A 25,046-nucleotide genomic window follows, 5' to 3' on the forward strand; every position below is an offset into this window, starting at 1 on the left:
GCAGTTGTGCTTGTCTGAATTAATATTGTCAGTAGAAAACATGGGCCTGCAAAGCAAGTTTGATTTAATTACCTTAGTTTATGTAATAGTGCCATAAATTTACAAATTACAAATCTTTAAGGGATTAATTAATTATTTAATAAAATTGTAATTAATTACTTAATTACAATGTGATTAGATTATTAAGTAATTAAATTGTATTGAATTAACTGACCAAATTTTAAAATATTATATAGAATATCAATATTAAATTTCAGGGCAGGTCGGGGACGACATAGGTCAAAGTTTTATGGGGCTTATGGGGGCGGGGCAGGTCCCGTCGGGGCAAGCTAGCCCCCATACCCGCCCTATCCCCAGATGTGGGGGTTTTTTTTGTCCATCCTCGACCCATCAACCAGTGAAATCTGAGGAATCCTCGGCCCAATCGGGATGTGTCGGGGTGGATCCTCATTGGGGCGGGCAAAATGCCCATCTCTACCCCCAAGCATATCTACATTTAATTGGGAATTTTTGTTGCAATTAATTTATTTTTTTAATCCTTAATTTGGACATTCTTATTTCTATTTCAAAGTTGTTAGGCCCATTTGAGACAGGGTTAGGCCCATCTGACAGAGGGCTAGGCCCATTTAGCTTGTGATACCCGTAGAAAAAATTAATCTACCATCTACTAAACATTAAATATTAAATAAATAATAAATGGAATACTAAGTAAGTCTTATACTACAAAAGATGGGATATACAGTATTTTGGCAAACGTAACAATTAAAACATATTGAAAATTTTCATTTTTGAAATTTATTTTTAATTATAAATCAAATGCTTCTGAGAATTATTTCAATTTTTTTAACATAGGTTTTTTAATTGATTTTCCCAGAATTGGCAAATTAAAGCAGGTGGCAACGTGTATTTATACTAGTGGCTGATTAAATTAGGATAAAATGTTTAAAAAAAATCGTAAAATTGCGAGCCGATAGTTCAATCCGTTGGTTAGTTGTTAGTAAATTCAAATATAAATAAAAAAACAAAAGGAAAAAAGGAAAACGAGGGTGCACTCGGTTCATTATTCTTAAAATCTTTAGAATAACACTTTGAAAAAGGTAAAATTGGGTGGTTATTAGGGTGTAAAACTTAGAAATTAACAAAAATACTTCATATGTTTGTTTATTTACTAAACACCCCTATAATAAAATATTAAAAATTAACAAAAACATCTCCACACACCTATTAAATATCGACAACAAGCCACCACCATCGGAGGATAGCCGAAGTCGCCTTATCGGCACACGAACGGTTGGATCTGGTCGGTCGTGCGCCAATATGACTTCTCTCTAGCCAAATTCACGGTAGATCTAGCCAGAAAATGCTAGATCTATGAAGTGATTTGGCCATTAACGGCTTGATCTGGCCGCATTTGGTCGTCAATGACAGCCATATCTTGGCCGTCGTTGACGACTGGCTACAGCCAAAGATCTAGCCGTCAACGGCTAAATCTTTGGCCGTAGATCTAGTCGAAAAATACTAGATCGGTGCACTACCGGTCAAAACCTACCGGTAGTGTGCTATTATACCAGATTCTGGCCAGCTTTTAGCGGTGGTGGCCAGAATCTGACAAATGTGGGTTGTTAGGGTGTTTTTATCAATTTCTAAAAAAAAAAATTGAGGGGTGTTTAGTTAAATTAACAAATTTAAAAGGTTTAAAAGAATTGAATAATATAGAATAATATTTTAAGAATAAGGAAATAAAAGTGTATTTTGGATAGAATATGGAATAGAATACTGAAATCTTGTGTACCTAAGGGCCCGAAGTTAAAAATAACAAAACAAAAACACAAGGCGAGAACCCACCCCAAAGTGAGTGGGATGGGACCAAAACTAAAAATACAATTAAACTGAACAAATAATATTATGTTCACAACCTAATCTCACAATCTCGACGTAGCAATTCATTATTGGTCAGCTCGTAAAATGGGTTCTGTTTGTTTGTAGGGATCTCACCTACCTATTTGCAAACTAATCAATGACGAACTGCCAATTTAGGAGTTGTGAGAAAAAGTTGTAAATTTAGGTTACGGACATGACATTATTGAAACTAAAAACATTTTTTGTTATTTTCAAAAAACAACACTAACAAAATCCGAACCCAACCCCCTCGTGCATGTCCATAATAATTTTTTTTTATTATGGAAGTGTGTTAGAATAAATTTTTTATTTTTTATTTTTATCTTTTTGGGTAACAAGTTTTTTGTTTATTAAGTATAGTTTTTGAATTAATTGTAACCGTTAGATGGTAAAATTGTCATGTGTCTTTATATCCATGAAAAATTATGTAAAATTAGATTATATAGTAAATGTATTTAAAGATAATTAACTAATTAATTCTTTCATCTTATTTTTACAATTTCTATAATTTTCAATACAAAAATAATTAAAAAAAATATTATATCAAACATATTTTCAAATATTGAAATATTAGTTTATTTTAACTTTGGCACGTAAGAGGTGCATGCATGAATTAGCATAGGCAAGCAACAGTTTAAATCCGGATTTTAGTTATGAACACGAAAATTCCTTTTTTACCCTTAAATAGTGGCACGTTTTGGGGTGTTTTCTGAAACTTTTTAAAAGTGGAGGGATGATTAAGATCTAAATCTAATTTCTTTTAAGCCCGGGAAGAATCATATTCAAAGAAACAAGTCCACTAGAGAGTGGGCCACCGTCAGTCCATTGTTAGAATAAAGGAGAATTCTTCTTTCATCTCGACTCTTCCTTCCCATTCAATTGCTTTCAGAATTTATTCGCAAATGGATTCTTCAAAAATCTCTGACTTAAGACACTTCGTTCATCTCTGTAAATCAAACCCTTCTCTTCTCCACCATCCCTCTCTTGCTTTCTTCAAGTCTTATCTCGACAGGTTTTTTTTTTTTTTTTTTTTTAAATTTTTTTTCCAGCTTCAAATCTTTGCTTAATACTTGCTTGTTTTCTTTCGTCTATTTATTTATTTGTTCGGTTTTCAATCTTTCAGCTTGGGCGCTGAAATCCCACCGACCACGGAATCGGTGAGACAATTTTTTTTTTTTAATTTTTTTGTAGTTTCAAGAGTTTAAGCAGCTCAAATTGGCTTTAATTTTATTTATTATTGTGTTAAGTAATTTATGGTTTATTTTTGTGTGGTGGAATTTAGTTTATAATGGACCCAGTTTGCTATGCTGGTTGTAGTGCGTTCATATCAAAGAAAGAAAGTGGAAATCTTAGAGGGTTGGAGGTTTTGATCAAAGGAAGAATTTAGGGCCTAAGAAAAGGGGTTTAGAAAAAAAAAAAAAAAAAAAAAAAAAAAAAAAAAAAAAAACCTATTTCGTTAAAATGATTTCTGTATAGTTTTCGGACACAGTTTTAAACTAGTGTAAAATTAGAGAATTAGATGGAAAAAGGGTTTTTTATTTGTTCTTTTGTCTGATTTTAGTAGCTTAAAGGGTTTTTTATTTGTTTAGTAGTGTGTTCATATCAAAGAAAGAAGAAATCTTAGAGGGTGGGAAAGTTTTGATCAAAGGAAGAATTTAGAGCCCAAGTAAAGGGGTCCAAGATTTTTTTTTTTTTTTTTTGAAAAAAGAAACTCATTTGGTTGAAATGATTCCCGTATGGTTTTCGGATACAGTTTTAAACTAGTGTAAAATTAGAGAATTAAATAAAAAAGGTTTCTTATTTATTCTTTTGTATGATTTTCATAAGTTAAATGACTCGATTTCCTGCCTTAAGTTGAGGTGTAAGTTTTGTTTTTCTATTTGAACCTTATTTTAAAAGGGGTTTCAAGCATGATTAGGTTTGATTTCTTGAGCATATTCTTGCATATGGGAAAATGATTTCTATTTATCTCCCATAATGTGCTGTGTTTAGCAGTTTCATAAATTCTTGGCAATATGTGCTACATGTTTGAATGGATAAGTCAACTGATTGATTCAGTTAGGGTACATCACTTGCATACCTTTGCAAAATACTGTACCCTTCTGGTGCAGTCTTAAAAATCCATTAAATTTGGGCTAAAATACTGGCACCCTTTTGGTGCAGTCTTAAAAATACATTAAATTTGGGCTATTCTCTTTTCAGCTAAAATTTGTTTAGGCAGTTCATTATGCTTGATCTTATGCCTTTGTATATTCTAATAACAGAAAGAGGATAAAAGTGGTGTCGACATGTCAGACCCTGGGGAGCATTTTGATGCCAAGAAGTCCAATTTAACTAGTGAAGATGATGATGAAATTGTCGAATCGGATATTGAGTTGGATAATACAGATATTGTTGAGCCTGACAATGATCCTCCTCAAAAGGTGGGCTTAGATAGAGTTGGACGTGAATCTATTAATACCTGTCATATATCTATTTTGGTTTGGTCCAAAGGCCTGTGATAGGCATCTAAATTGAAATACTACACTTTGTGTCTTTTAACATAGATGGGAGATCCGTCAGTTGAAGTTACTGAAGAAATGCGTGACGCTGCAAATGCAGCGAAACTAAAAGCTATGGATTCAATCTCTGAAGGCATGGCATTATCTTATTGTGTTTAAACTGTTTTAACTAATCTCCTCCCTAGTATTTCTTGACAAACTTTTCTAGCTTTTCAGGTAAACCGGATGAAGCCATTGATCAATTAACAGAAGCAATAATGTTGAATCCTACTTCAGCCATTTTATATGCAGCTCGAGGTATTATTGATTTGCATCATTCTTGTGCTTGCTGATTTTTCTTTGTATCTGCCCTAATTTGACATGCTTGTTTTCAGCTGGTGTCTTCATTAAGTTGAACAAACCAAATGCTGCAGTCCGTGATGCTAATGAAGCTTTACAGGTAGATATGTCCCTTCATCTGTACTTGTATAGACTGCCAAAGAAGTGTTAATTATAATTGGTTATGAAGTATCTGCATATGTATTTATCTTGGAGTGAGCAAGATAACCTAACTTTCTGCATTTACATGCTCTAGATTAACCCTGATTCAGCAAAAGGATATAAAGTGCGTGGAATGGCAAGGGCAATGTTGGGCCAGTGGGAAGAAGCAACAAATGATCTGCACGTTGCATCAAAGTTAGATTATGATGAAGAGATTGGTTCAGTGCTCAAAAAGGTGATAAGCCTTATATGGTTCTTGCTATAGAAACTGTTTCTTAATATCGCATTATTCAAGTAAAATCCACTGTGGGTTGTTTCAATAAGGGTTTTTGACACGATTTTTATTGATTTTTAGCAGTTGACCTTTTTGTGACTCATCTAAACATTTACTTTTATGTATTCATTTATATAAAACAACCGCATTGGATTCCATAGGTTGAACCTAATGTTCGTAAATTGCAAGAGCATCGAAGAAAATATGAAAAATTGCGGAAAGAAAAGGATCTAAAAAAAGCTGAACGTGAGAAGCAAAAACGACAAGCTGAAGCTGTAAGTGGCATTAACCTTATTTCACTATTATCTGACTTTTTTTTTTTTTTTTTTTTTTTTAAATATCCAGAAGCAATGTAATCATCTTGATGTTATTTTGTTGCCATGAAGCATAGATTATTTTTTTTTTGCCCATAGGTTTTTTTCCATTTGCAATATTGATACATAGTAACAAAATGAACTTCCTTAGAACAATAAGACTCACGCACTCTAGCATTTTTGAATAACCTAGAAATTCCCTGGACCAGTTTACTTGAGTCAGTATCTACAAACAACCCCACCTCCCACCCCCCCTTCTCTCTTCTCTATCTCCCCATGAAGGGAGCTGGTTACTTGTGGCTTTTGGCTTAGTAGATGACTGGTGTCCTTGTGGGAGTGAACAACAGACATGATTATTCAACTAGATCCTGAGGGTTTATTTTTGGTGTTCTTAAAGTGGGAAGTTTTGACCAAGGGCTATTTCATAAAAAACAACCAATTTTAGATCATATTTAATGTTTACCTAGCTGAGTTGTCATTTGAGTCCATCGTTTATCTTGTCGTTAGTTAGGATATGGTCATTAACGAGGAGATTGATCTGAATCCAGTTTTTTCTTTACTTTTTTTCTATATGGGGTTGTGGGTATTCTGATTTCTCAACAATTGGATAATTGCTCCTCTCCTAATTTCCTTGTGTTGCTATGTTATGTTCTTTTATAGGAGCATGAAAACATCTATTCTGATGCTTATAAACTTTTCAATTTTATGCAGGAACGGGAAGCTTTGTCTGCGTTAAAGGAGGGTATGGCTTCTGATTTCTTTTCAATTTGTGTTTCATATGATATATATAGGTCTTCACCTTTAATCAAGCTCATCTAGAAGAGAATAGTTTTGATAAATTGAGGCTATGCATCCTTCATTTCTATAATAATGTGGGGATGGCATTGATTTGATAACTAATACTTTCAGTACAGAGATATTTATGTAGTAAACATTTGGTCTGGCCTTCACTTATCCAATTCATAGCTATATGCATCACTTGTTTGACATTCAATAAACATATATGCATGTTTTGCACTTTGCTGCATTTCTTTACTAAAGATGTAGTATTGAACAAAGGCAATTGGTTTTGAGGTGTTATGATAGTTTATTTTGTCACATGTTGCTGTATATATTATAAACGTAGCTGAAAAGGATAGATATGTGAATGCATGTATTGTTTCTCCAGGATCAATGGATAGGTTAAGCAATTTCTATGGATAGTTTCTAGTTATATATGACTTACCAATACTTTTCCAACCTTATGGGAGGCTAATAGAGTTCACCTAATGGGCATATCAAGAATTTTCCCGAATCAGTCAAGCTTTAGTGGTTAACAGCCTTGAGGGGGGCTCCTATTCAGTAACCTTTCGGTGCAATTGATTCTTTGTCATTGCAAATTAACCCTAAACATTCATGTCAATGTTACTGATCATAACTTTCTTCGTTCTGGAATTTCTTGATGCACCATTATAAGCTTTTGATCCTGTATAAATACAGGGTTCTATTGTTCTTGTTTTTATTTATTTCTAGACACTTATCCTCTGTCATGATTGTCATGTTTCTTTTGTTCTTTTGTTTTTTCAATTTTAATTTTTTAATAGCAGCCTTTGGCTTAATTTTTAAAGTAAGCCTCTTTGGGAAGAGAAAGAATTATTTTACTGTGTTTCTGACATTTGTAATCATCAAATCTCTCATACAGGAGTCCAAGCTTAAGGCTTGTAGTTGTTTGATGGTTTTTTTATTAGCCATTGATATGCAAAGTTGGTTGATATGTTACTGTTAGTAGCGTTTATAGAGCATGTTTTCGTGTTAATTATCTTATTATGGTTTTTGCGATTAATAGGGGACGTTATGGCTATTCACTCCATTGGTGAACTAGAAACTAAGATGAATGCTGCTACGAGAACATCTCGTCTGGCAATCATGTATTTTACTGCAACATGGTGTGGGCCCTGCCGTTTCATTTCTCCAGTTTACACAAGTTTTGCCTCAAAGTATCCGAAAGTTGTTTTCTTGAAAGTTGACATAGACGAGGCTCGGGATGTGGCTGCAAAATGGAATATAAGCAGTGTTCCAACCTTCTTTTTCATAAAGAACGGCAAAGAAGTTGACACGTTAGTTGGCACTGATAAAAGTGCCCTTGAAAAGAAGATTGCACAGCATGCAGGCCAGTAGTTAAAGTCCTGATAGGAGCAACTTCTGTTTGAGATTTCCCATGAGAGAAACGTCCGGGAATTTAACCTGTCTCAACAAATTAATTTGCTCAAGAGGTGTCCCCATCAAAGCTTTAGTTGTTTATCAAGCACGAGAATGTTTTTAAAGCAAGAGTAGGTATTTATCTAGCTTTTGGTCAGTATGAACTTTTGGTCTAATTTGCATGTAAAACTCCATATGAACAATCGCCAATTATTTATTAGTGCGATCAAGAGTTACTTTCAATGTAAATGAACAAAAAGGCCTTGTTGTTGATGTTGATGTTCCTTTTATTTTCAATATCCTTGTAGACCAAAGCAAAGAAATGAGAAAAAGTCTATGTTGTATTAGCTAAAACCTGAAAGTTGTAACTTGAAGTGGTGATGATTATTTTCTCTCATTCTTGGAGTAAAATCTCAAAACCACATAGAAAAGTAATCTGTAGAGAACTCCCCAAGCTAGCAAGATAACGACATCATACCAAAGGTTGTCCCACTGAAAATCCAAGGAGGATATCACATCTTCTCCAATGAAACAATTTGCTTTGATTTTGTAATGCAGGTTGCTTAACTTCAGCTCTCCGAGAGGTCCTGGAGAAAGGTCAGCAATGGACCCGGTATAGCATTGGTCGCCTTTGAACTCATTCACAAGCAACGCCTCAAAGGGATACTTAATTGCAGAGACGTAATGGAGCCACCTCCACCAAATAGGTATGTGCTCTCTCTTCAGAAAGAACCCGCAGGTTAGAAAGAAAAGAGCTGTTGTTGCAATCACAACTGCATAGCCTGTGATGTAACTTGGAACAAGTGCACTCACAAGCATCACATAAGCATTTGTGGTAACGAGAGATGCATACAGGATTATCCAGAAGATAATGAGACTGCTGTTGAGTTTTAGCAGGTATTTGGTAATGACCGCAAATGTGAAACCTTGAATGGCAAAGAATGGGAGATAAACCAGCAGTGAAGAAATGACATAAGATGAAGCACGATAGGCGTTGTGGGAGCTTTCTCTCATGAAGATGAATCTTTCTTGAATGAAAGTTGGGACGGCATCATTGGAAGAGAAGAAAATCAAACACACTGCAAAGATGTAGAAATTGAGAAGCCTATTGATTGTTTTGAAGTCGTGGTGATCAAGACGTCTGAAAAGTGAAGACAGAATGAGTGCCATTACTGTCAAGACGATTTCCCTGGAAAGAAAGAGCTCAGGAGTGCGAATTACATTGAGTGCAGTGCGCCAGGAGAGAACAGCAACCTCCCGGAGCCATGGATTTGCATATTTGGGACCATGCTCAGGCTCATCAAGAACTTCTTCTTCAAACTCAAAGTCTTCATAAGAACTTGCATAAGGATCCGGAGATGGACTAAAAACTACAGGAGTTTTTGGGCGAGAAGGGTTATGCTGAGGAATTGAGTATTGGCTTGAAACAAAACTCATACCACCAGACATTGGAGTTTTTGCTGGAGTTCGTCCTGGAGTTCTTGCAGGAGTCCAGGACGGCGGGCGACGAGGAGTTCCTACGACACCATTGTACAGCCAGACTGAGAAATCTTTGTAAAAATGAGAAGCCAAACGTTGATTATAGACACCACTTGGCATAGTCATTGGTGTAACAATCGACTTGCGTTCCAGGGAATTGTCAAACTCCTCATCATCATCCTCATTATCATAACCGGATTGTCCTGAGTCTGCTCGAGGTGTTCCACTTCCTGAGAATGCTTGGCTACGGAGACTGATGGCATATTTGGATCCAGGTGTTCTCGAGTAAGGAGTTCGCGGTGTTTTTGGTGTTTTTGCAACGGGGGTTCTCGTGGCTTGATCAGGTTTGATTCCATCACGCTGGTAGAGCACAAGTGGCTCAAGTCCCAGATTGGATTCATCATACTCTTTGATCACATCGAGAAGGTACTCCAGGCTGTTTTCTCCATCAGGAACTGACCTTCCGAAACCTGAGAGATGGGCAGGAAGAGCAACTGGACTTCCCATGTATATCAGTCTGCCCCTGTTAACCCAAAGATTTTGACAGATTTCAAGCATCAATAACGTGCAATAAGTCAAAAGACAAAACTATGCAAACTCCTGGAGCAAGATGGAAGCCAAAATCTTGTCTTTTTAGCAGATTTCTCGCACCAGAAAACGAGAATTGGATTTTAAAGTGTTCAAGACATCTGAATCTAAGAACTTTTGTAGATAATCATGTACGACATACCTTGCTAGAACTGTGATGCGATCGAGAAGCATTTGAATTCTGTAAGAAGGCTGGTGAATGGTCATGAGGACAATGCTACCTCCTCTTGCAATGTCTTTAACCTTTTCCACAACACTATAAGCACTTGTAGAGTCAAGACCTGAAGTGGGTTCATCAAGGAACAACAAAGATGGCTTATGGATAATGTCAATTCCTATGGAAACCCTTCTTCTCTCTCCTCCTGACACTCCTCTTCTTCCCTCATCTCCAATATATGTATGTGATGCACTCTGCATATACAGCATGTACAAAGTCAAACTATTAATTGAGGTTTTGAGTATATATGTATTGTCATCCTCTTTTGCAGATGTTTCTTAAAGTTCACTTAAGAAAAATGATACGTGTATAACTTTTTCTCACAAACTTTCTTTTACAACTCCGACATGATAGCTCGACATTGATTAGCTCGTCATTGATTAGCTCGCAGATGGATAGACGGGACTCATTTTGCAAGTTGACCATTGACAAACTGTTACGTCAAGTTGTGGGAGAATAAGAGTTTGACTCAGAGCCCGCCCTCCTGACTCGAACCTGAGTTAGGACTCAGAAGTACCACTTAAGCTAGTAAACTCACTTGACTAAAGAAGATAAAACTATTAATTTAGGTTTTGAGTATATATGATTGATTTTTACCTGCAAACCCAGTTGGTCAAGCAGCTCATAAACTCTCTTTTTCTTCTCATCCGTGGAAATGGAAGAAGAAAGCCTAACTTCAGCAGCAAACATGAAGGTTTCAAACACAGTGAGCATGGGAAACAGCTGGTCATCTTGCATAACATAAGATGAAATCATCTTCATGTAGCTAGTAGTCACCTGCAAACCAAATCAAAACACTCTTTACAGGATCTGAAAATACGTTCATTATCATTTTCTGAAAACACAAGTATCGAAACACGTTTGATATCGTTTGAAACAGGTTATAAGATCGAATTACAGAAAGAAAACAGAGAAAACGAAAACGATAGCGAAGACAACGGAAAAAAAAACCAAACTAACTAACCGGCTTTCCATCAATTCTGACAGACCCTTCAAGGCTTCCCTGAGCAATTCGACCAGCCAAAGCATCAATAAAAGTTGATTTTCCAGCTCCACTCGGCCCCATAATTGCCATGATTTCTCCCCTCACAGCCTGCCCGGAAATTTCATTCAAAAGATAAGCTTCTTTTGTGATCCAAACACCATCTTTCTTCTGCTTTTTTAGGACACTGTAAGACAAATTCTTGAACTCTAGGCCATGCCCCGGAATAATTTTCTGCGGAGCAACGGCAGCAGGGACTGCATTTTTTGAGTTGTCCAAGTCCAGGAGAGTCTCCAGGTTTCTGTTCCTGTCGGTTTGCCCGAGTTTCGCCATGGCCTGGCCTTCGAAGTTTTCGGGAAACTAATTAAATCAAATTTCCTATTAGCAGTGAAGTTATAAAAAGAGAATGTTATTTGAGGTGACGATTTTGGCAAGACTAAAGTTTGTTTCTTTTGGCTTTGGTTTTGTCGTTAAATTTGCTTTGATAATTCCGGGAGAGAACTTCAGGTTTTGTTTCATTATGCAGTAAGAGTTTCAGGTTTTGTCTTCTTCCGCTCATGGCAATACATTTCAAGGACTTATTTTGATATAGAAAACTTCATTATATATGTTACGGCATCTACAATCTTACCGAAAATAAACATTAAAAAGCTACTGATATTCCAACAAGTCGTGAGTTTAAGATTGTTATGCCTAGAAAAGTAGGTTGACGCAAGAGCCCTGTCAGCGCGAATGGTCAAACCTCGGGAAGGTCATGCTGACATGCAGGCGCAGCCACGTCGCGTGATGATATAGGTAGGACACTCCTGTCAGTGCAGTGGGTGCGTGCCAGACTGAAGAAAGGCTGGAAGATGTCCACGTGTCCAATGCCTTTACCAAAATCGCGTAAATCGCTGTGGAAGGTAGACAATGGGACGTAAAGAAAGATTTGTACGGATAATCCCACTAACTCACAGATTCAGTAATGATAACCTTAATCTATCCCACTATAAATTGAGAGTTCCTTTCTCAATTTGGGGATTAGCTAATCTCTCTAAAAAATAGCATACACGCTCTCTTGTGTAATCATTTGTAAAGTCAGCTCATTGAGCGCGACCTAGTTGCTGTCATTAATACAATATCAGTGGACGTAGGACTTATTTCCTTAAAGCATCCGAACCACTTTAAACACTTTTCTCCATTACTTCTACTCTCCATTCTTTCATCCACGTGTGTCTTTTGGGCCAGCTCAGTATTTCACACGTTCGTTTGGTTGGTGTCAAAATCACGCATCAACAAAGATTTTTCACAATCTTAACAATTTCTACATACAGAGTTGGAATGTTCGGATGGCAAACCCTTTAGCTATTAGGGTTAACTATATTGGTGGGTCTTGTGTTTAAATCACATGAGAAGTAACTATTATATATGTACAATTATTTGTGGCAAAAAAAAGTAAGTTCGTGAATCTGACGTTGAAATTGAAGAAAGCAAACTTGAAATTCTATGCACATGGGCGGCATTGGTGTAGTGTTTTTTTTTTGGTAATTGGGCTTGGGTGTGCACCTTGTCTAATCTCTAGAGAGTTAGCGACTGGGTAAACCCTCCAGTGGTCATCCCTATTAACAAACAAGGAAAATCGAACTTAAGACCTCTAACAATACACCCAAGAGTCACTATCGTCTCACCTTATCACCCATGGGTGGTTAATTGAGGCAATGAATTTGGCGTACGTCTCTATTTTGTTACTCTTTCATATTAATCTGACACCTAGTGTTGGTGTCGAAGTAATACCACCACCTCAACCCTAGTAGTGTCGTTGTAATGTAACAAGGCCCCGACACCATGTTGGCATTGGCAAAGTGCAACTATACTAGAACTGGTTTCTGGCATTGGCTATTGTAACGTCTCGCAGATAAGTATTCCCGTAATAAATTTTGTCTTTTAGTGTTAGTTAACATGCATCAACCGGTAACATTTGAATTTATAGAAACGGTAAAAAATCACGAAAAAGATGGAATACCCATTTGATTCTTTCATGGTAAACAAAGTTTTTTGCCAAGCATTGATGAACAAACACTGTGAGATAGCATCAGTTAATCAGCTAAGAATAATTTAATTGGCTTAGATTTGTTATTAAAATAGATTAATATATCACATAAAATTGTCTCCATTTATGTACTCATTGTTTCATATTTACATTAATAAATTGGCTCCTTTCATTCTCCATATTTTAAGCATTACAATAACTAAAGCAATCCATGCTTATTGAAATTTTGGGAGATTAATCGAACTTTAAAATAGCTAGTTGGATGGTAAATCCGTTAGCTATTGGAGTTAACTATACCTAGAAGGTCTTGTGTTCGAATTAGAGGAGACAAACCTACTATATTTGTCAATTCATTGGATTTGTAGAGTATTCCGTGGCCCTAAAGATTAGACAGGTTTCAATATGAGTCTAGTCTGCCTGGATACCTAAAAGAAAATAGCTCGTGTGACAACAAAATAAGCAAATATTAAACTAATTATGCATTACTTTACACGCTTTTAACTCACTGTTATTGAGAAGTACTCTACAATAGAATTGGAATCGGAATCGGAATCGGAATCGGTATATATGCATTCATTTAACTGCTGCAGCTTGTATCAATATGTTCATATGATCTTCACCTTCCTTGTGTGTAGATGCCTATGATTGACGTATGTACATTCATTCTACTGAATTTTTTTTCTATATATAGTTATTTGAAATTTATCTGATTAGTTAATATGTAAGAGAAATTTGTATATGTAATATTACACGATTAAAATATAAAACACATATGCAGTATATATCTAAAGTAGGTTTAAAGATCGTATAACCATTGAAGTTCAAAGAACGATCTAATAACAAATATATTGTACAGCTTTATTACAAAAACGCACGTGTTTCTGTCCAATCACTACATGCCACATTGATGTATGTGTATGACTTATTACATGCCATGCAATTGGTTGACTTCGTATCGAAGACTTTCTCGTCATGTCATGAAAAAATATGAAACAGTAGACGGCCGGCTGATATCCTGAGAATATTGCCGGCATCACCTAGAAGACCAGTACATATTTCCTTGGATTGATTCTCTCTGTCTTTTTTAACCGACCAAAACCCACCTTTGTTTTTTATAATTTGGACGCACCCAAAGCAAAACAAATCCGATACTAATTTATTTATTTATTTATTTATGTTATATACATATAACAGGTTGACAAAAAGCTTTGCTAAAACCAGTTTTCTCTTCATTAATTTCCATCATCAATTCAATTTCAGGCTCTAATTAAGTCCCGAGGTGTTGGCTCGGTTCAACCTCACCACAATGTCGATGATCAGAAACTCGACTCTCTGGTTTGGTTGAGCCGCGCCAATATCGCGTGCCTTTTGCCCTCACTCTTCAAAGTTTTTTATGTGCAGATGTTCTGCTTCACCAGATTTAAAGTGCAGTTAGCCTTCAGAGAAAGATTGTAAGATGCCAAGGTTAGACTCTGGGTATTTTTCTTTTTTCTTTTTTTAACGAACAATCAACCATAAGGATCGGGTGCCTTTCCCTACTTTTACCCTATTCTATTCTTATCATTTTCAAAATACACATTTGTTCCTTATTATAAAAATACTATTATATTTTATTCAATTATTTGAACACCCTAAGTTTGTTAATTTAATTAAACACTCCAAAAAATTTAGAAATTTATAAAAACACTCACACCCACCCATATTTACCAGATTTTGGCCACCACTGTTGGAAGGTGGTCAAGCCGATAGTGCGCCAATCTAGCCTTTTCTAACCAGATCTACCGTAGACCTGGCCAGAAAATGCCAGATCTAGACCAAAGATCTGGCCATTGCCGTCTAGATCTTTGGCCGTAGCTAGTCATCAACGACAACCATATCTTTGGCCGTTGTTGACGACCAAACGTGGCTAGATCTAGCCTTTTCTGACCAGATCCACGGTGGATCTAGCTGAAAAAGGCCATATCGACGCACGACCAACCATATCCAACCGGTCTTGCGCCGATATGATGACTCCGGCCACCCTCCTACAGTAGTGGCTGATTGCCGATATTTACTGGATGGGTGGGAGTGTTTTTGTTAATTTTCAATGTTTTATTACATGGGTGTTTAGTAAATTAACAAACTAAGGGGAATATTTTTGTTAATTTTCAAATCCTACCTCGTAATAACCACCCAACTCTTAGGCTCCGTTTGATTCATTATTCTAATACTTTTTAGAATAATAGTTTGAAAAAAGTAAAATTGGATGGGTATTACGATGTAGGATTTGGAAATTAACCAAAATACCCCCCTATGTTTGTTTATTTACTAAACACCCCTATAATAAAATATTAAAAATTAACAAAAACACCCCCAACCCACCCATTAAATACAAACAGCTGGCCACCATCGCCGGAGGGTGGTCGGAGTCGCCGTATTAGCGCAAGACCTATTAGATCTAGCCGGTCGTGAGCCGATATGGCATTTTCCAGCCATCAACGACGACCGTATCTTTGGCCGTCGTTGGCGACCAAATGCGGCCAGATCTGACCGTCAATTGCCAGATCTAGCCGTGGATCTGGCTAGAAAAGGCTAGATCGGCGCGCTATTGGCCATATTCAGTCGTTAGTGTGCCATTATACCAGATTCCGGCAATGGTGGCCGAAATCTGGTAAATGTGGGTTGTTGGGGTGTTTTTGTCAATTTTTTTAAAAAAAATTAGGGTGTTTAGTTAAATTAACAAATTTAGGGGGTTTAAAAAAATTGAATAATAATAAGAGAACCAAAGATAATTTTCTGTTTAACTTTATTGGGAAAATCAGAATAATATTTTAAAGAGTGCACCAAACAAAGACTTTTTCAAAAATATTATCAAAAATACTAAAATAAACGCACCCGATATAATTTTAACAAAATGATACATTTGTCTTATCTAAAACTTTCGATAAGACGAACACCACCGTCTTTCTAATATTATTCTTTCTTGTATCAATTGTGTAACGTGTAGATTTTACAATACAAGAACAGAAGTGTTCTTCTTTAGACAATATTTATTGTGGAGTAAATATCTTTCTGAAAACGAGTGGCACACATCAAACATGGCGTATAATATTATCCTGTTTTGCTTTATATGTTTTGTGAAAACAATTTGGTAGAGAAAGTAGATGAACAGTTTTGTTAGCTTGGCATGAAATCTCTGCACATTTCTATTAGGATTTTGTTTTATTTTTTTTGGTATAACAGAAATTCCATACGGCTCTTCTAAATACGTAAATTTCTTTATCCCAAGTAATCTTTTATTGTTTTCGAGGTATACACACATAATATATTACATAATCAATAAAGATTCGTTCACAATCCGATTTCACATACTTTCTCTCATAACGCCAATATGGTAGTTCGTAATTGAGTAGACAAGACTTATAACGAGCAAACGAAACCCATTTACAAGCGGATCAATTGCGAACTACTGTGTCAGGATTGTGAGAAAAAAATTTGTAAGATTGGGTTGTAAATTTAGTATTACCATCATCTAATCATGTAATTAACACCCAAAGGTTTGGCTTTATGTAGGGGCGGATCCAGCCTATTTTCATGGCCCACCCTCAATTTTATTTTAAAAAATACTAATATATATATAATTTCTGAATTTTAGTCTATCCTAATAAAAATATTAATAAACAAAAATATTAATGTGTAATTAGTTTTTATTTTGACCCACCTTAACAAAAATTTATGGATCCGTTACTGGCTTTATGGGAGGGTGGCAAAGTCCTGATTTTGAGTTCCTTGTGACCCAGCTTAAAAATCCTGATTCAATCTATCAGGATTTTTTATTTATCCTCATAAAAAAAAATTAGATTAAACGTAGTAGTTGGATTTACCCGGAGAAAAATCTGTAACTGCAAGCTGAAATTAGGGTTTCCATATCCAGAGATAACAGGAACAAACTCAACTATCCCTGAAAAAAAAAAAAAAAAAAAAAAAGAATCAATTCTCAAACACTATATATAATATTAAAACCACTCGGAAAATCACAAAAAAATGGACTCCAAGCTTTTAATTTTGTTACGTTTTGTTGTATTGTGTTCATGGGTTCATGTGGGGTTTTCCAGTGACTTGATGAGCCAGGGTGATGGTGGTTCAGGTTCAGGTTCAGGTGATGCGACGTCGTGTATAAAGAGTCTTATCCCATGCAAACCCTTTTTGAAATCGGGTACGGCACCGAGGTATTGCTGTGTGCCATTGAGGGAAATATTGTCGAAGGATGTTGCATGTTTGTGTAATGTGTTTCACAATCCTGAGATCTTGAAGTCGTTTAATGTTACACTGGATGAAGCTCTTAAATTTCCCAGAGCTTGTGGTGCTAACGCTGATATTTCAAAATGCAAGACTGGTAATTAAGAACCCTCCCTTGATGATCTTCCATGTCTTCTCTGGTGCCATTTTGATCTTCCATGTCTTCTTTTTTGTTATATAATTTCCGTTTTCATGAACTGACTGAATCTATCTTGTTTCTTTTCTGATCTCTAAAGCATCATCGCCTACACCATCTTCAGGTGAGTTTCTTCTCGTCAATATATATTTCCCTCCTATAATTAACTTAATTTCTACAGAAACTTTAATGGTTTTCTTTTGTGCTTGCTTCATATATAGGGCCTCCATCATCAAACAACAGTTCAGGTAGTCCACCTTCAAATCGTGCCGCAGTACCTCAGATTGCTAAATTCGGATTGATTTCTTTTGTTGTTGCTTTGTGTTTTTCTTCGCTTTAGGTTCTACTGTTTTCATTCATTTTTTAATAAGAAAATTTACCTGAAACTTGCTTCTTAATTACGTTTTAGCCATTTATGCAGGAGTACAACATTTTTCCAATGAACATGATAAAAGGTCAATTTTCATTCGTATTAACAACCAATTTCTCGACAAGGGCATTTAAGTCATTTACTACCTTCAATTATATATGCGAAAACTACCTTGAAATTTCTCAAAGGGGTGACATTGTTAGTTTTCAAAACTTGGAGGGTAAAATTAAACCGTAAATATGAGGACATTAAAGTCATTTAAATAAAAGATTGAAAAAGAGAATATATAAAAAATTAAAAATCGAAGGCGAAGGTGAACTCCATAGATAAAACAACTCCTTCAATTGTATATGCGAATACTACCTTAAGATTTCTCAAAGGGATGACATTGTTAGTTTTCAAAACTTGGAGGGTACAATTAAGCCATAAATAGGAGGGCATTTAGGTCATTTACGAAAATAAAAGATTGAAAAAGAGATTATATAAAAAATTACAAATTGAAGGCGAAGGTGAACTCCATAGATAGAACAATTCCTTCAATTATATATGCGAAAACCACCTTGAAATTTCTCAAAGGGGTGACATTGTTAGTTTTCGAAACCTGGAGGGTAAAAAGGGTTAAGCCATAAATAGAAGGTTATGAAAATTAACTCTCCTTATTAAAATAAAATTTATAAAAACCCGGACAGAAGTTAATCAAAGGGGTGACATTGTTAGTTTTTAAAACTAGGAGGTCCTTGTGAAGAGTCAATAATAAACGTGCAAATTTACGAGCATCTGAATGCGGTGGCCGTACGAAAGTAGAAAGAAAACGGCAACCGTAAGCATATTTACTCAGAAACGAATGTCGGCAACTAAAAGGACCGATTGGGCTACAAAAAGCCCATCAGTGACGCGTTGCCTTTACAACAAAACTGAAACTTACAGAACTGAAGCGACTGAAATGGACAAAACCGACGCTACCGGAACAGAAAATAGTACAAGAGAGCTCTGTTGAGCTTTTTGTGAAGAAATTTAGTACAGAGTGAGAAGAGGAAGGGTATAAGAAGGGGCTATTTATAGTGTGCTTTTGGAAACCCTAAATTTCCATACGTGTTTTTTGATGGGCTTTTTGTAGGACTCAAATGGGCCTTAATTATGCAAAAAAATGTTTCAAGAAAATAAATGTCATATTTTCAAAAATTATTATATATTTTTTAATTTCTTTTAAACTTCATTAAATTTGTTAATTTAACTAAACACTCCCAAATATTTTTTTTAGAAATTATAAAAACACTCTGATTACCCTCCGGCGGTTGTGGTCGGTTGTCTGTACTTAATGGGTGGGTTAGAGGTATTTTTATTAACTTTTAATATTTTATTATAGGGGTGTTTAGTAAATAAACAAATATAGAGGGTATTTTTGTTAATTTCTAAATCTTATATCGTAATATCCGCCCAATTTAACTTTTTTCAAAATATTATTCTAAAAACTATCAGAATAATAAAAAAAAGGGATGAGGTTTTTTTAAAGTAAAATTGATAATTTATGGAAATAACTAAATTTTAAGATCAATATTCCAATAATATTAAGAAATAATGCTACTCATTTAATCAATATATCCTAATATTATCGTATGTAAAGAAAAAAACTATAATTTCGTAAAATATATAATAATATCAAATAACATATACACGTAAAAAAAATTAGAATAATTCTTAAAATGTATAACGTTATCGTGACTTTTGGTGGAATATAACAAATATAAGAGATATAACAAAAGTAAATATGATAATAAGTCGAGTCATTTTTTTAAATTCGAAACATGAATAATCGAATATAGTACCTTATTACATGTCTAATTTGTTGTAACTAATGTCACTCGATCCACTAAAGAATTGTTGGCTTTAACCCTAAGGATAACAATATATCCGATAGTATTCCACGATTCAATAGCATTGTCAACACAAAATATCGACACATTGATTTATATGTGACAATCGTCTTATTGTCCTGAATTACGATATTTAACTATTAAAAAAGATAGTATAGTTCTTGTCACCGTTTAATGGTATAATAGTAAGGTCAAATTAAATTCACCATTTTGTTTTTATTATTTTATTTTATTTTATTATATTGTTCACAAATTAAGAAGCCCTAAAATTGTTATTATAATTGCCCTAAAAATTCCACAAAGTCATAAAGATGAGCCAAAAAAAAAAAAAAAGCATAATTTATTTTAAACATAATTTACAAAGTAGTACAACAAAATCACTTTTCATTACATTTTGCCCCCCATAGGACTCGAGTTCAGAAATCAAATGACAGAGTAAAGATGGCGGCAGCATCCATCTCCAAAACCCTAACGAAGTGTCGTAGTGTTGGAGGTCGTGATCCCCTCTTTTATCTTTCAAGGTATAAGCTTAGGGATGGGCTTCCGCGAGCCTTCTCTAACTCTAACTCTGCCTCTGAATTTGCTTCTTCAACCGGGGGAAAGTCAGAGAAAGGGTCGAGAACTTTGTCAAAATGGTTGTTGTTTTTGCCTGGTGCTATCACTTTTGGCCTTGGAACTTGGCAAATTTTTCGAAGGCAAGATAAGGTGAGCTTTTTCTTCATTCATCTTTATTTATTTTCATAATTGCAATCTGAATCTTTTTTTTTTTATTTATTATTATTATTATTATTAGTTAAACTGTACTAAAACTGTGTAACTTGACGTTTAAAGTAATATTTATGCATTTATCTAGGTGGGGTTTTTTCATTTTGTGCAAACTTTAATGGACAAAGAAAAAGTTGAAATTTTTAATGATGAAGATGTTATGAGGGCTTATAAATCACTAGGTCAGTATGATATATTTGCTAATGTCATTTAAAGCTCAAAAAGAAAAAAAAATGATCATAGTTGGTTCAGATAAATGCTCATCCATAAGCATCCGAGGCTCATGGTGGCATGTCGCCATTGTGTCATGAGACTTTGTCATGGTTTGAGACTGATTTTGACATCCAGATATGCTCGGGATGCAATTTTCAATTGAATTGTATTAGATAGATAATTGGAAGCTTAAGCCAACATTTACTTTCTCAGATTGTCTCTAATTGAGGTTTTGCTACAATGCTTTCGGATGCTTATATGCCTTGCTTCGAGAAAGGGAAGAAAGACAATTATTTTTATTCATTCATGTAAACCTTTGAGATGTATTAAGTAAAACACTTTTTTTCAGTTACCATGTTTATGCAGTGTAGTTTTTTAAGTATGGCCTCAGGGGACTGCAGAGTTTTTTCGTTGAATGGAAAATAGTAATGGATAATGTTTTACACATACAGATACAAATGTTGGAATATAGACGGAAGAGGCTGGAAGCTGAACCTTTGAAGTTAAATATCTTATCACCTTCAACTGAAAATGTGGATTCTCTGGAGTTTAGGAGGGTGATATGCAAAGGCGTTTTTGATGAGGAAAAGTCAGTGTATGTCGGTCCACGCTCTAGAAGTATTTCCGGAGTGACTGAAAACGGCTACTATGTTATAACACCTCTGATGCCAATCCCCAACAACCCTGAGAGGTATGTATATGTTGGTTTTATTCCTTTAGTTGTACGGTTAGCCCTATATAACTGATTTCTTTAAAAAGTTAGCATTCTTGCTTTTCTTTATAAGCCATTAAGTTAATTGACAGTTTATTTGTTTAAAGTATGTGTGATTTCGTTCATATATTTATATAGTAATTTCGCTCATCTCAGGAATGCTTTAGAGACAACTGCTTTTGAGTGCTCAAGGGTTCTACTTTATTTTTAAGGAAATATATATCTTCTTATAAGTTATTCAAGAAAACTTAAATTCACTGAAGTTTTTGAGGAAGTTTATCAAGTCAGTGCTGTTGAGATAGATTGTGTCATAGACTTCGCAGTGTTGATCAAGCATCATGTTTCAGTATACAAGCAGTATAGACTTCTAATAGCATAGAGAAAGGGCTCAACATTTTTATTTGTCATTATCACAATTATGTTCATGGTAAATTTTGTGTCCGCTTTGGTGTTTTTGACTAATAAATAGGATAGATTTTCTGTTCCTTTTCAGATGACATTGTAATCAGTATGTTCTTTTAGTGTGCAGTCTCCTGTCCTGGTCAATAGAGGATGGGTGCCGCGTAGTTGGAGGGACAAGTCTTTGGAAGATTCACGAGACCATAAGCAGCCTTTAAATATAGCACCTCCCTCCGCACAACAAAATGAAAGAATTTCTTGGTGGAGGTTTTGGTCAAAGAAGCCTACGACGGTTGAGGTTATTTCTTAGCCTCGTATGATATGTTTTGTCTTCATATATGCAAGTTTGAAGAAAAATTAATTATTCTAGCGATCTACAGGATCAAGTCACTGCTGCTGCCCCTGTAGAAGTTGTTGGAGTAATTCGTGGAAGTGAGAAGCCTAGCATATTTGTACCAGCAAATGATCCAAGCTCTTGCCAGTGGTTCTATGTTGATGTTCCCGCAATTGCTTGTGCTTCTGGGCTTCCTGAGAACACTATATACATTGAAGACATCAATGAAAACGTCAATCCAAGCAACCCTTACCCTGTTCCAAAGGATGTTAATACCTTGATTCGCAGTTCAGTGATGCCACAGGACCATCTAAATTATACATTGACCTGGTATGCTTGTTATATCTTTTTTATCTTCAAATTTGAAATTGTACTGAAAGAACTTAGCTCGCAGATTTATGCTATTAAGCATGTTATATGATATATTCATATTATTTTTGAGCAGGTATTCTCTATCTGCTGCTGTTACATTCATGGCTTACAAGAGACTGGCGCCAAAAAAGACCCGGAGGTAGCAACTCTTTACTAAAAGATATTTGGCCTTTCCAATTAATTTGACATTCAATGTTGCATAAGAATTAGATTCACAATAATATTTGAGCTATAGAATACATTTACCTTCGGCATTTTCCTTCTCGAAGTGAAATTTTTTGTATGTTAGCATCGTTAAGCTTTTCATCACTGCCAACATAGCTGAACTGGAAAATATTTCCTGTTAAATGTAATCAACTGGTTTCTTAATCAGCCTAGCTGATATGGTCACACAGTGGCGATGGATTCATATTTGAAGGAAATGATTTTATCTTGATTTAGTTTTCATCAATAGTTTGTCATTAGCTAAGAATTTAAATGTCATATTTCGAAAATTGGGAGACGGATGTTGTTAGTTTCTAAAACTGAAGCGGCGAGGTTGTCTTTATGCTTAAACCCTAAACTCTAAACTCTAAACCGAGCTTAATTTCAGCCTTTTGGTTTCAGAAACTAACAATATCCATGCAATTTCCAAAGTTAGACGTTCAAGCGAACAAATGAAGACGTTGTTAGTTTCTAAAACCAAGAGAATGAGATTATCGTCGTGTCATAGATCGAGGGCGACAATGTAATGTTCCCCTCTAAAGAGTGGCTTGAATTGATTTATTAAGCTTGTGGATGAAGTTGGAGTGTATTATCTAAATTTTGTTTGAGCTTGATTGCTTGAATTAGACAAAGAGCAGGAATTTCCTCAGATAGAGAAAAGAGAGTAGGAAATAATTGTGACATATTTGGAATATTATTATTATTATTAAGGAAAGTGCTTCCTACTTCAATGCTACAAACTTAAAACTTCATTTTGTAAGTGCATAAAGAATTGATTTTTTCATCTACTTTTCAATCAAATTTGTTATTTTTATCAATATTTTTTCTATTTAATTTAAGTCTTAATCAATTTTATGTTGAAATCATAAAACATGTAAAATTTTTAACTTCAAATAAACATATTTTATAATAGCTTCACAAAAGACAGACATTTAAAAATTTTTAATCGAGGTGTATCTCGGTTAAAAAAAAAAAGAAAAAAATATATATCCATTTTATAAAATTATTAAAAAGTTAAAAATAAACCCCAAGGTATAATAAAATAATTAAAAAAAACATTGGAAGCTTTTTATATAACAAGAATACCGTTATTATTAACGAATTATTAGTAAATTATTAAAATTTAATCCTAGTAAGAGTTTGTAAATATTATCTAATTGTCATTTTACTGTTTATTTTAATATTTAAAAATTGATGGTGTGAATATTGTTTTTTAAAATTTTGTAGAGATTTTGTTAGTTCATACTTAAAAGAAGATTAACGTCATTAACCTTTATTTTAAAAATTTGTTTATTTGTACTGGTGTCGGGTAACGTTACCCCCAAATCCCATTCCCGGTACCATAACTATGTAAATATCGAAAGCGAAAACCGTGGAAGATAAAATGAGCGTGATTGTCGGCGAACGGAGATCAGGCGGCAGTACTCGAACTCCAACTGACATACAAACAAATATATCATGGGTCCCACCATGTTGCATGTCTGCCACGTCAGATGCCTGGCCTTCCACGTTTATTCCTTATTATTATTTTTTTTTTTATTTGAATCAAGACTCAGTCCGTTAGATTGACTGAATCATGATTTGACAGACGGGTAAGTATAAATATCAACCCCAAGGATTGGCCGCTTGCACCTTGCAGAAAGGGTCGCTTCCTTGATTAATTTTTGTGTTCAAACTCGTAGAATATTCCATAAATCCCAAAGCAAGGTTTTAAAACCCAATTTGAGGAGTGACCCGACAGGTCATCGGATTGACGGATTGAACCGGTTCAATCATAGGATCAAAGCAAGGTTTTAAAACCCAATATGAGGAGTGACCCAGTTAGGTCATTGGGTTCATCGATTAAACAGGTTTAACCATATGATCAAACTGTGATATTATCATACTGATATTAGTGTGATACATCGTTCTGACGTATAAAAAATAATAAAAATGCGATTCAACTGTTGGGTCGAACGGATTAGACTGGTGGTTCATAACAAAAAAATCTAGTCTAACCATGTTCAAACTGGGTTATTTAATATTTTCAGTTTTTTTAGTTGAATTGACCTGGTTCAATCACTGGTTCTCGATTCAACCGGTTGAACTGGTCGGATCGAGTGGGTTTTAAAATCACGTTCTAAAGATTAGTTGAGGTATGTGTAAACTGGCCCAAACATCTTCATCATAAAAAAAAAAAAAGACCGAACACGTTGATCATAACAAAGAAAAAAGAGTAAACATTACTGGCCCTAGTAATCTCACTTTGTTATTGATTGAATCACGGTTTCATGGCCTGATGAGTGGCAACGATACCCACCAAATTACGAAGACAAATAAGGGTAAACACTATTGAAAAAAAATCATGTAAATGAAATGTTATCAGATAATTTTAGGTTCGCATTCTCATTCCAACTCCCTTTTCTATTCCCATTCCCATTACAATTCCCTTTCCCCTTCCCCTTTCAA

The 25,046-nt window shown here is 35.1% G+C and overlaps 4 protein-coding genes across 4 annotated transcripts; 3 read left to right on the forward strand and 1 right to left on the reverse strand.

Annotated features, from left to right (window-relative positions):
- Positions 1-2,766: 2,766 nt before the first annotated feature.
- Positions 2,767-7,943, forward strand: LOC116140485 (TPR repeat-containing thioredoxin TDX). Its single transcript, XM_031426110.1, has 10 exons — positions 2,767-2,911; positions 3,023-3,056; positions 4,164-4,322; positions 4,446-4,533; positions 4,617-4,697; positions 4,775-4,839; positions 4,975-5,115; positions 5,316-5,429; positions 6,180-6,210; positions 7,294-7,943. Exons 1-10 carry the CDS (start codon positions 2,802-2,804, stop codon positions 7,623-7,625), a joined length of 1,155 nt encoding a protein of 384 aa, XP_031281970.1. The 5' UTR covers positions 2,767-2,801; the 3' UTR covers positions 7,626-7,943.
- Positions 7,944-8,030: 87 nt separating this feature from the next.
- LOC116140484 (ABC transporter G family member 17-like) lies at positions 8,031-11,245 on the reverse strand. The gene is made up of 4 exons (XM_031426109.1): positions 10,895-11,245; positions 10,528-10,707; positions 9,856-10,124; positions 8,031-9,648 (listed from the first exon to the last, which is right to left on the reverse strand). Exons 1-4 carry the CDS (start codon positions 11,243-11,245, stop codon positions 8,031-8,033), a joined length of 2,418 nt encoding a protein of 805 aa, XP_031281969.1.
- A 2,969-nt stretch (positions 11,246-14,214) lies between these two features.
- LOC116140524 (protein YLS3-like) lies at positions 14,215-17,695 on the forward strand. The gene is made up of 4 exons (XM_031426150.1): positions 14,215-14,405; positions 17,036-17,316; positions 17,456-17,479; positions 17,577-17,695. The coding sequence occupies exons 1-4, from the start codon at positions 14,398-14,400 to the stop codon at positions 17,693-17,695; spliced, it is 432 nt and encodes a 143-aa protein (XP_031282010.1). The 5' UTR covers positions 14,215-14,397.
- Positions 17,696-19,992: 2,297 nt separating this feature from the next.
- On the forward strand, positions 19,993-22,939 carry LOC116140495 (surfeit locus protein 1). Its single transcript, XM_031426121.1, has 5 exons — positions 19,993-20,304; positions 21,030-21,268; positions 21,812-21,986; positions 22,069-22,352; positions 22,468-22,939. Exons 1-5 carry the CDS (start codon positions 20,041-20,043, stop codon positions 22,535-22,537), a joined length of 1,032 nt encoding a protein of 343 aa, XP_031281981.1. The 5' UTR covers positions 19,993-20,040; the 3' UTR covers positions 22,538-22,939.
- The last annotated feature ends 2,107 nt before the right edge of the window (positions 22,940-25,046 follow it).

The sequence above is a fragment of the Pistacia vera genome, unplaced genomic scaffold (assembly GCF_008641045.1).
Source record: "Pistacia vera cultivar Batoury unplaced genomic scaffold, PisVer_v2 Contig373, whole genome shotgun sequence".
Classification (NCBI taxonomy): domain Eukaryota; kingdom Viridiplantae; phylum Streptophyta; class Magnoliopsida; order Sapindales; family Anacardiaceae; genus Pistacia; species Pistacia vera.

What these genes read in the sequence shown, in the direction of transcription:
- LOC116140485 (XM_031426110.1), top strand. Translation starts at nt 2,802, where the DNA reads ATGGATTCTTCAAAAATCTCTGACTTAAGACACTTCGTTCATCTCTGT. An exon ending in TTGGTTCAGTGCTCAAAAAG is followed by an intron (nt 5,116 to 5,315) that starts GTGATAAGCCTT and finishes TGGATTCCATAG; the next exon opens with GTTGAACCTAATGTTCGTAA. An exon ending in AAAAACGACAAGCTGAAGCT is followed by an intron (nt 5,430 to 6,179) that starts GTAAGTGGCATT and finishes AATTTTATGCAG; the next exon opens with GAACGGGAAGCTTTGTCTGC.
- LOC116140484 (XM_031426109.1), bottom strand. Translation starts at nt 11,245, where the DNA reads ATGGCGAAACTCGGGCAAACCGACAGGAACAGAAACCTGGAGACTCTC. An exon ending in TTGACCAACTGGGTTTGCAG is followed by an intron (nt 10,125 to 10,527) that starts GTAAAAATCAAT and finishes CTGTATATGCAG; the next exon opens with AGTGCATCACATACATATAT. An exon ending in CGCATCACAGTTCTAGCAAG is followed by an intron (nt 9,649 to 9,855) that starts GTATGTCGTACA and finishes TTGGGTTAACAG; the next exon opens with GGGCAGACTGATATACATGG.
- LOC116140524 (XM_031426150.1), top strand. An exon ending in TATTTCAAAATGCAAGACTG is followed by an intron (nt 17,317 to 17,455) that starts GTAATTAAGAAC and finishes TGATCTCTAAAG; the next exon opens with CATCATCGCCTACACCATCT. An exon ending in ATCGCCTACACCATCTTCAG is followed by an intron (nt 17,480 to 17,576) that starts GTGAGTTTCTTC and finishes CTTCATATATAG; the next exon opens with GGCCTCCATCATCAAACAAC.
- LOC116140495 (XM_031426121.1), top strand. Translation starts at nt 20,041, where the DNA reads ATGGCGGCAGCATCCATCTCCAAAACCCTAACGAAGTGTCGTAGTGTT. An exon ending in TTTTTCGAAGGCAAGATAAG is followed by an intron (nt 20,305 to 21,029) that starts GTGAGCTTTTTC and finishes TTACACATACAG; the next exon opens with ATACAAATGTTGGAATATAG. An exon ending in CTAAATTATACATTGACCTG is followed by an intron (nt 22,353 to 22,467) that starts GTATGCTTGTTA and finishes ATTTTTGAGCAG; the next exon opens with GTATTCTCTATCTGCTGCTG.